The sequence below is a fragment of the Bidens hawaiensis genome, unplaced genomic scaffold, assembly GCF_021521415.1.
Source record: "Bidens hawaiensis isolate Kalapana, Puna unplaced genomic scaffold, B.hawaiensis_p1.1 tig00029006_1, whole genome shotgun sequence".
NCBI classification, from domain to species: Eukaryota; Viridiplantae; Streptophyta; class Magnoliopsida; order Asterales; family Asteraceae; genus Bidens; species Bidens hawaiensis.
In genome coordinates, this window is record NW_027494771.1 from 29,307 (window position 1) to 39,114 (window position 9,808).

The 9,808-nt window shown below is 33.8% G+C and overlaps 1 protein-coding gene across 1 annotated transcript; it reads right to left on the minus strand.

The window, feature by feature from the left end:
* Positions 1–1,515: 1,515 nt before the first annotated feature.
* LOC143578043 (2-hydroxyisoflavanone dehydratase-like) lies at positions 1,516–3,039 on the minus strand. Its single transcript, XM_077061721.1, has 2 exons — positions 2,532–3,039; positions 1,516–2,379 (listed from the first exon to the last, which is right to left on the minus strand). Exons 1-2 carry the CDS (start codon positions 2,855–2,857, stop codon positions 1,746–1,748), a joined length of 960 nt encoding a protein of 319 aa, XP_076917836.1. The 5' UTR covers positions 2,858–3,039; the 3' UTR covers positions 1,516–1,745.
* Between the last annotated feature and the right edge of the window lie 6,769 nt (positions 3,040–9,808).

Sequence of the window (9,808 nt, forward strand, 5' to 3'; positions counted from 1 at the left end):
TTTCATTCCAATGTATTTCTTTTGACACGTCACGAAATGAACCAAAAACGAACAACTACATGGAAAAATGAGGACATAGAAACTATAATTTATAGATCAACTGGACAACTTGTTTGCAAGTTTGCAACTTTTAAATTACAACCCGGTTAAAAACTCACCGGCTCAAACCAGTTTACATATTGATATAAGGTCACCTTTTCTTTTTAAGCAGCATATTGACTGGCGGAATTAGGGGAGTGTCTGGGGTCTATCCGGCCACCTAAACATATTACTACCAGAAGCATAATAAGCTTGGTTTATATAAAGTTGTAGGTGAGGAGAAGGTGATCGAAGAAAGCACTTATATATTCCGGCCGGCGGGGTGGAAGAACTTCATTTTATATGAATAGAGCTTTAATAGGAAATAAAGATGGAGAGTAATTTTTTTAGAAAATATCTTATCACTTGCCTCTCTAATATAGATTTTAAACAAATATGTAAAAGTGAAAAAAGTCCTGTCATATCACTATCACGTAAATGAAAATCGTTTAAGTAAAAAGATGCTTATATGATTTCACCTATTCCATATAAATAAAATAATTTTTAAGTAAGTTAAAAGTTAAATAACAAATAAAGGAATGATGTTGATTGGTTGAAAGGAGACGGAGTTCACTCACTTTTTTGAAAAAAATCCGTAGTGATATTTGGACTTAATGGAGGTGTCATGCATGCCACCGAAAAAAATCCCTATTATGAATGGTCTGATTTAAAATAAAAAGAACGTTCAATTTGTTTTTGAATTTAGTTAGCTATTTTATATATTTCTCACTTATTTAGTGTTAATTTAATTTGATTTCTTTGGCCGAGAAACATTATGCAAATGTTTCTTAAAAGTTAAGAAACTTGGTAATAATAAAACGTAAACCAGTCGTTAAGTTTATGATATGGATTATCAATGAAACCGACATCCAAACAAATGAAAAAGAAATTGAATTTTTTAATCAAACCATTGGTGATCTTTTTCACCAAACCGATTAAATGTTATTTAAATTTTCTAAAATTAATGATTGAATATATAAGAAGTCGCTACCTAATGAAATTATGCCTTTGAAAAACACAAGCGAATGCAAAAACAAAATAGTTGGTCAATGAGGAATTCCACTGCACATAAACAAACTAATAGCTTCCGGCCTTCCACAGCACGCTTCAGGTTTGTATTCACAAACTCCTACATGCCAGACTTCTTCTTATTGTGAGGTTGGTTAATTAGTTTGTATGAAAGTTTGCATCAACAAACCATATAACGGACTTATTGGCGTGACCCCTCCCTCACATCACTCACACACACATATATATATATAATATTAATATTTTTTAATTTGTTTATGGATCAGGTTTGGTGTTATACAAAAAATTATGACTTTTAAGAAGAGTTTAAAATATAATGTGGCGTTGATATGTCATTTATTCTTCCAACATTATGGATACCCTATATTTTTTTTTCTTTTGTTCTTACTTGTTTTTTATATAATGAACCTTGTCCTCTTTTCAAAAGTATTTTGGAACAACATGCTTGGATTAAGCCTTAAAACCTGCAACTATTTGATCAAAACTAATGTTATAATCTTTGGAATCAACAAACAATCCAAAAGCTAAATGTTGAAGCAGTTGGACAACCAAATTCTATTCCACAGATTTTATATTACATAATAAAACATTACAGCACTTGCATAATAATACATGTTCAATCAATATAATATAAATGTTTAATAATCTTGAAGAAATCCAGCCAACCTTTTGAACATTTCCTTTGCATTCACAGTATCAGGGTTAAATATATGAAAACCATGACCTTCTCCTTCAACCTCAAACATAGATAACTCTCCCTCCCATTCACTTTCCTTCACCGCCTTATAGTACCGAACACCGCGGTCTCTTAGCTCATCTTCTGATGCAACACTCACGAACAACCTCTTACACGCGAGTCCCGCTAAACAAGGCGCGGTTTTTGCAAATGGGTTGATGTTTGGATTATCAATACCTTCTTTTGCACTAGGGTAAACCAACATCCATGTTCTATACAAAAGAGATGTCTCACGACTAGTAACAGGCTCTGAGCCGAGTGGTTTTGATCCCCAAAAGTGCGGGTGACATAGAAACGCCCCGAGGATCTTGACCCCTGAATGTAACTCTTCAGTTCCAGCTCGCATGGCGAGGTGGTGTGAAATATTGGCAACGGCACTATCCCCGCCTATATATAGACGGTTAAAATCTCCGTGTTGAGTTAGCCATGGTTCGTGTTTTTCATTATTATGTCCTTTGATGGAATGTGTAGCAACCCATTGCAGGGCGGTCCATGAATCTTCATACGCTGCTGGGAGAGGATGTTCCGGAGCTAACCTGCATTAACGGAACCAGAACTTTTTAGTCAAAAGTGAGTAAGTAATAATATAAGTTACTTTTTACACGGGTTGCGAGGGGGTACAGATCATGTTTTTCTTATAAGAAAACTTCAGCAGACTCTCTTGACCCCTTGATTCCCCCCTACTAACCTGTAGTCGACTGAGATTACGATAACATTGGCTTGAGATGAGATGGTATTGATGTATCGGTGGCACAGGATGGAGAAAGCGGATTCAATACAAAACGCGCCACCATGGAAGTACACTAAGATGGGGAGTTTGGTGGTGGTGGTGTTAGGGAGGTAGAGTCTGGCGAAGACCTCAGGTGATATGATGGTGTCTTTAGACTCGACGCCACAGTTGGTTTCGGCTGGTGCTAACTCTGGGATGTAGAGTCGCTCCACCGTGCTATTTTTATGCACACGGAGGAACGGTAGAAGTTCAGTTGTTACATCATTTTCTTGCTCTAAAGCCATGATGGAGAGAGAGAATGAGAGATAAGTTGGTGAAATATGTTTAGATGATCATAAGTTATATATTAGCTTCATGATCACGGTTGAGTAGGTCACATGAAAAATAAACTAATACTCTTGTGTTTTTTTTGCCGAATGGAAGTAAACTAATATTCTTTTGTTTTTAGGTCGGCAAACAAAAGGAGACGTATTTATATAAATATGAACCAATAAAATCAAATGTCCGAACTAACTTGGAGGTCTTGATTTTCAAGCACTTTTGCTTGTAAAGAAATGCGTAGTTAGCACTAGACAACCTCGTATATCTTATGTCATATGACGCTTAATTAGCATTTCAAAATTTTATGAAAAACAAGTGTGGTGAAAAATGTACATAGCTCTTCTACATTCACTAATTTATTCCTCCCATCTCTCTCTATCTCACACAACTCTCCTTAAAATGTCGGTCGTTGCAAATTGTATACACATACACAATTTGCACAATCAAAACACCACAAAATGTCTGGGGGCGGTGTTCCAGGGCATATTGACATCAAAACACAACAAAAAAATCCCCACTACAGATGATCTTACAGATAGTTTTTATCAGGAATGATTATTTTATCTACGTGCCAACATAAATTAATCAAAATCGAGCCGTTTCGGTATGCATTCGACCCGACTCGTTTTTTTAGTAAAATTTATGCAGACACCTAAATAAAAATTAGGACATCGGAACGGTATATTCGAAATTTTTAAAACTGTATATTTTAAAAATTAAAAAAGAAAAACAAAAAAGAAGTAAAATTAATTATTTTAATAAAATATTCCAAAAAGATTGAAAAAATCCAGCATGTTCGATTGAATATTTTAACACATGGCACTTTCTGACTGGATTAAAATCTATGATGATTAAAATTCAAGCCGATAGACTGATTGATTTTTTAAACATTGTTATTGTTATTTGAAGTGGCAGTCAAATAGAAATTTTGAGAATTTTACCATAATCAAATGTCCTTTTGTTTACTTTCAGAATTTACTCCATTAATGTCTTTTTTCTGTATGTGATAAAACAAAAGATTATTTGTCGGTCAAGACCATTTAGGTTGTTTTTTCGTTTTTTAAGTTGGTGTTACGACTCAATAAGTGCAAAGGACTAGAGTTGTTAAGTTGTAATAGTTAGAAGTCAGGGACTTGTTTGTATCTTTTTGTAATTGTTTCAAGGTAATGATCGTTTGATGGTAGTCAAATGGAAGTTGAGCTGATCTCAACTGTCAACTTATGGGGTGTTTTTTTTTTCTAAGAGCTTTCTGGCCTCTTTTGTTTGCGTCGCGCAGACATAAAGGTTTGCAAACTATTTGTTTTTTGAAAGACAATTCATTAAAAAATGTATGCGCGCCCTCTTCTTGGCGTAGATATGGACCACTTACTTCTCATCTCTTCTAAACTTTTCACTTGTTTACAACATCATACATTTATCTTCACAAACCCTAGCCTCCATATCTCCCCCTCTTCCCGTCACCCCCTCTCCCCACCTCCGGCGCCGCCCTCCACCCGCATCTCCGGCGCCACCCTCCAGCCACACCTCCGACCGCCGTACGGAGAGAGAGCTAGACACCAGTAGTTGTCGGTCAGGTGTAGGAAAAGGAATTACGAAGAATCTGATCAGCGAAGAAGAATATTAATTAATGACGCTGACTTGAAGCTTGAGTTGTGACTTGTTACAAAGAATTCATCTTTCTGGGTGGTAATTCATCTTTCTGGGTGGTTTCGTATCTTCTTCTCAAGCACCAACACAATTTTAACTTTACTGTTTTATCGAGTTTAGAAATGACCACAATTAACCCCTGACTAATATTTGCTTTGTTTTGTTGTGTTTTGAACCAAAAGTTGCTATTTACATTTTTATTCCTACCTAATACAATTAACCCCAAAAGTGCTTAACTATGTAATATTACAACAAAAAAAAGCTTTTTAGTACGCACAAAAGCATCATACAGTGCTATTTTATAGGACCTTTCATTTAATAGGACCAATGAGAAAAGCGTTTCATGTAAAGGGTCGTAATAAGTGCCGGAACTTAAAAAGCGTCCTGATATCACAAATAAGATTATGAAACCAATTTTTTGGTTGCATAAAATATCCATTAGCAACTCAAAAAGCGTCCTAATATAAACATATTAGGACACTTTTACAATGTTTTAACATGTGATTGTCCACCTCTAATCTTTCGATACATATACAAGCGTCTTTAAAAATTAATTTATAAGACCTTTATGATGTAGCATTATAGGTACTTAGTACCAAGAAAAAAGTCCTGATATCCCAAATAAGATCATGAAACCAATTTTATGGTCCATAATATATTCATTAATAACCCAAAAAGCGTACAAATAAAAACATATTATGACACTTTTGCAAAGTTTTGACATGTGTTTAGCTAATTGTAAACTTTTGACACACATAAAGTGTCCTTAAAAATTAATTTATGGGGCCCTTATAACGGAACATTATAGTACCAAGAAAAGGGTCCTAATATCCCAAACCATATTATGAAACTAAATTTTATGGTCGCATTATATGTCTATGAACAACTTAAACAACGTCCTAAAAAAACATACTAGATTATAAATCCGTGTAATATACGGGGCTGGGTACCAAGAAATTAAATAATAATTTGTAGTAAATAAATATAAATTCTATTTAACAACGTTTCATTTACAACCTACATATTAATTTAGTTTGAGTACACATGAGTTTTATCTAATTCTAAACACTTTATAGAAGAAGTAGTCAATTATAACTTCGTGATACAAAATCCATACAAAAAATTGGTTACCCGTCCAGCTACGTACTAAAAATCAGTTTTTTGTAAAATATTTATAATAGTTCATTTGTTATTTGTGCAATTGTTAGCAGTCTGCAGACGTTAAAAAAACAGTCTTCTTCTTGTAAACTGCAGAGGTTTGGTCCACCTCTTCTATAGCAGATGCCTACAAATGTGGTCCGTAGACTGCAGACATTTTATCTCTGAAAAAACAAACAACACCTAGATTTGGTGATTTTTTTCTCCTTTGTTTCTCTCTTAAAATACAACTGTCGTAAATCATACTTCATCTTTTTAATTTAACCGCATTCATAACAATTTTCAAACAAATCAGAACAAGTCTGAGTATTGTTGGGAGTAACGACAACCTAGCTACGAACGCAAAACAAAAAGTGTGGAATTAATCTTCGTTTGGCTAACCTTTTTTCCAACCGAATGAACCTATGAGGTTACAGACAAATAAGGTATTTTAAATGTAATCAGTGGCGGAACTTGAACTATGAAATTGAAGGGGGCAAAAATCATTAAAATGCAAATGGTTCAAACCTTTTTTCTTTGAATCGCACCCCTTGAATAACGATTGACGTTCATAAAAGGCATAAGCCATATTTTTCTCTAAATTATGTTTATAATAAGAAAATATTAAATTAAAAGGGTTATCATCGTTCAGAAAAAAAAGTTAGCATAATTACAATTTTTTAAAAAATTGTTTGAAAACAGATTCTATAAATATTAAACTAAGTTAAAAAAAATTTACTATGCATTATATGTATTACAAAGTAAAATAAATAAGTTAAGAGACTTTTTAAAATACTATAAAAACATCAATCTTTTCACTACAGTAAAACATCATTTTGTTTGACTTTTAAGAGACTTGACTCTTTGTTTTTTATTTCAAAATAATAGTCGTGTCTTTCCTTCTTATTTCATCTTTCACACTCTGCAACTGTATCTTTTAACCATGGATGTCCTTTTCCTAGTAAGAAAATAATTTATGTTCTTTTCATTATACTATTTTTACTATCAGTTATCTAAAACACAACGATTCAAAGGATCAAATATCAAACCCTAAAAAACCAACTTTTATTAAAAACCCATATTAATGAAAGTCTTGGTCGGAAAACAAGGGGCCACGACCCCTCCCCGCCCCTATAAAGGTCCGCCCTTGAATGTAATAAGGGACACAAAACTTAACATGGAAAACCTCTCAATGCGAGAGTAAAAACCACATGACTACTAGAACTGCTTCATATCCACGCACAAAGTCTTCTCTAGGTAAAATTAGAGACATAAATAATCATCATATACTTGGAAAAGAATATGGAATCAAATAAATAGGGATTAATTTCATATATACTCTCAAAAACTCTTAAACTATCATATACACCCAACCGAATTTAAATATATCATGTATACCCAACTTTAGTGAACTTTTATTTAATGACCGTTATTGTAATAACCAAAAACTTTTTAATCATTTTTAACTCAATATTTAATATATTTTAATATAACGTTAAAAGAATTGAACTTATTAAAAACTAGAATTTTACTCGGCGTAATGCGCCGGACAGTTGGTTGGTATAACCCGAGCGTTATGATGGAAAGTCAATGTGAATTTGATCAGTATTGGTTACGGTCCTTATGGTATAAACAACGTTGAAAATCCAACCGTTAAAACAACAAAATGTAAATTCGTCAAAATTAAAATATAAAAAACAATATATTTAAAACGATGTTTATTCGGTCGGTAAAACACAAGCATTGCGGTCCCCGGTATTGCGGGGGTAGGTCGGTAAAACCCATGCACTGGAAAACCAGAGCGGTACGACTGAAAGTCGATGCGAATTCGGTCAGTTTCAATTACGGTATAACCAGCGTCTGTAAAACCCAATCGTTAAAATCCAAAAAAATAAATTCGTCAAATTAACAAATAAGAAATCTATATATTTAAAACAATGCTTATTTGATCAGTACACCCAAGTGTTGCAGTCCCCAGTGTTGTGTTAGTGAATCGGTAAAACCCAGACGTTGTCGTTGCCGCGCGTTGCGGCGGGAAGGAGACACGAATTCGGTGGTTTTGTATACGTTTGATATGGTACCAGTACTAAAAAAGTAAATAAAACCCCAGCGTTGGTAAAAACCGAGTGTTGTCAGTTCGAGTATTGCGGTGGTGAATCGGTAAAACTTGGGCGTTGGTAATACCTGAGCATTGTCGGGCATGAATATTATGACGGTAAGTCTACGCAAGTTCGGTCGAACTTTAATATGTTTGTTAAGATATCAGACTAAAACCAAAAAAGAAAAAAAAATTGGTCTGGCCAATGATGCGGTGCCACTTGGACCAATAGATGGTCGGCACCAAACTTCACAATTATATATAGAAATAATAAACAAATAACTAACATACAAATTCCAAAATCAAATAATAATAATAATAATAATAATAATAATAATGTTGTATAAAGATAAAAATAACAAATACAAGTTAACAATATTGAAGTTAATATCTATAATATATATAAACGAAAACATAAAAATCTTACGTGTCGCGATGTGGTCGCTCCCCCTTTTTTGGAGTCACCAGATTTGCTTGATTTTTAAATGGAGGCTTCTCATGCATTTGACCCGAATTCATGGGTATGGATCTTACCAAACCCAAATATTCCTTAAACGGTTTATAACATCTCATTAAATTAAAAATTATTCTCACCAAATTATTGATGTAAAAATCTTATAAAATAGGATATACTGAAAATTAATATCTTATTTATTTTAAAAAAGATATAAATATATTATTTAAATTAAAAAACCAATTTTATAGTAAAAAAAATAAACGGGTCTTGGGTCTCATCAAACTATAAGTATATTATTAACTTTCATAAATATTATTTATAATTAAAAAACCAATTTTATAGTAAAATAAATAAACGGGTTTGGGTCTCATCAAAACCATATAGCTTTTAAATCGGGTTATAACATATTTTTTATTTGTGAAACAATTTATCACCAAACCATAAGTATATTATTAACTTTCATACAATACAAAAATATAAACTCAAAAATAAATAAATATTAAAATAAATAATATAAAACAATCCCCGTAATACGGGGATAAAAACTAGTATTTAAATATATAAAAAGAAATCATGAATCTTATATTATGACATAAGAAATGTTAAATAATATATAGAAATAGTTGATAATATTGGAAAGAAAACTTAAGATAGAAACAAGAAAAAGAGGTTTGTCCAAGGAAGCTTATATCGACCCAAAATTTTTGCAAACGTAACTATCACTCAAATTTATCTTCTGTCCATATCTATATCTTCATCTGTCCATATCTATATCTTCATTGTTAGGTATACTCGTTATAAATACATCTTTCGAACTTAAACACAATCACAAATTCCAACTCTAAATTCCGGTGACGGTTCAGAAATCCGGCAAACTGATATGAACCCAAAAACAAAACAGTTACCTTGGTTCACCATCTCCACTCCATAGCCAATCCCACAACCTCTAAAGTTTTTGTAAATTTGCAAACATAGCTGAACCATCGCACATTACAACGGAACCTACGTCAACCAACATATTTTTTTTCTTTCTTCTTTCAACGAGTTGTTAATCTCAGTCTCACTGTGTTAGTTCGATATAACGAATTTAGTTTTTCGACAAGATAGACGACGAAGACAAAGAACGCCTAGAAACAGTTTACGCCTCGATGGAAGGGTTCGACGGCAGCACAAACACCTCCTTGGGAATCCTATCTTTCCCCGTCACTCTCACGGACGGGAAGTACTCCCGCACAGAAGACGTGGATTTCTTTGTAATGAGGAAGTCACACCACACATACGACATTCTCTTTGGGAGAGATGGGATGGCAAGATTTAATGCCGTGGTGTCTTCGGTCCATGGTATGATGGGATGGCCAACAGCTGAGGGCGTCGCTATGATCACGGGCATTCCCCAGGTATGCATCGCATCTGTCTCATCTAAACCCAAACCAAAAATGGCTAAACCAACCACCTCTGAGCCAGAAGAATGGGCCTTTAATGGCAAATACCCTGACCAGGCCGTTACCATTGGCCCAACGATCACTAATCCCACACGCACCTTACTCAAACGCTTGTTGCAAAAAAATGCCGACA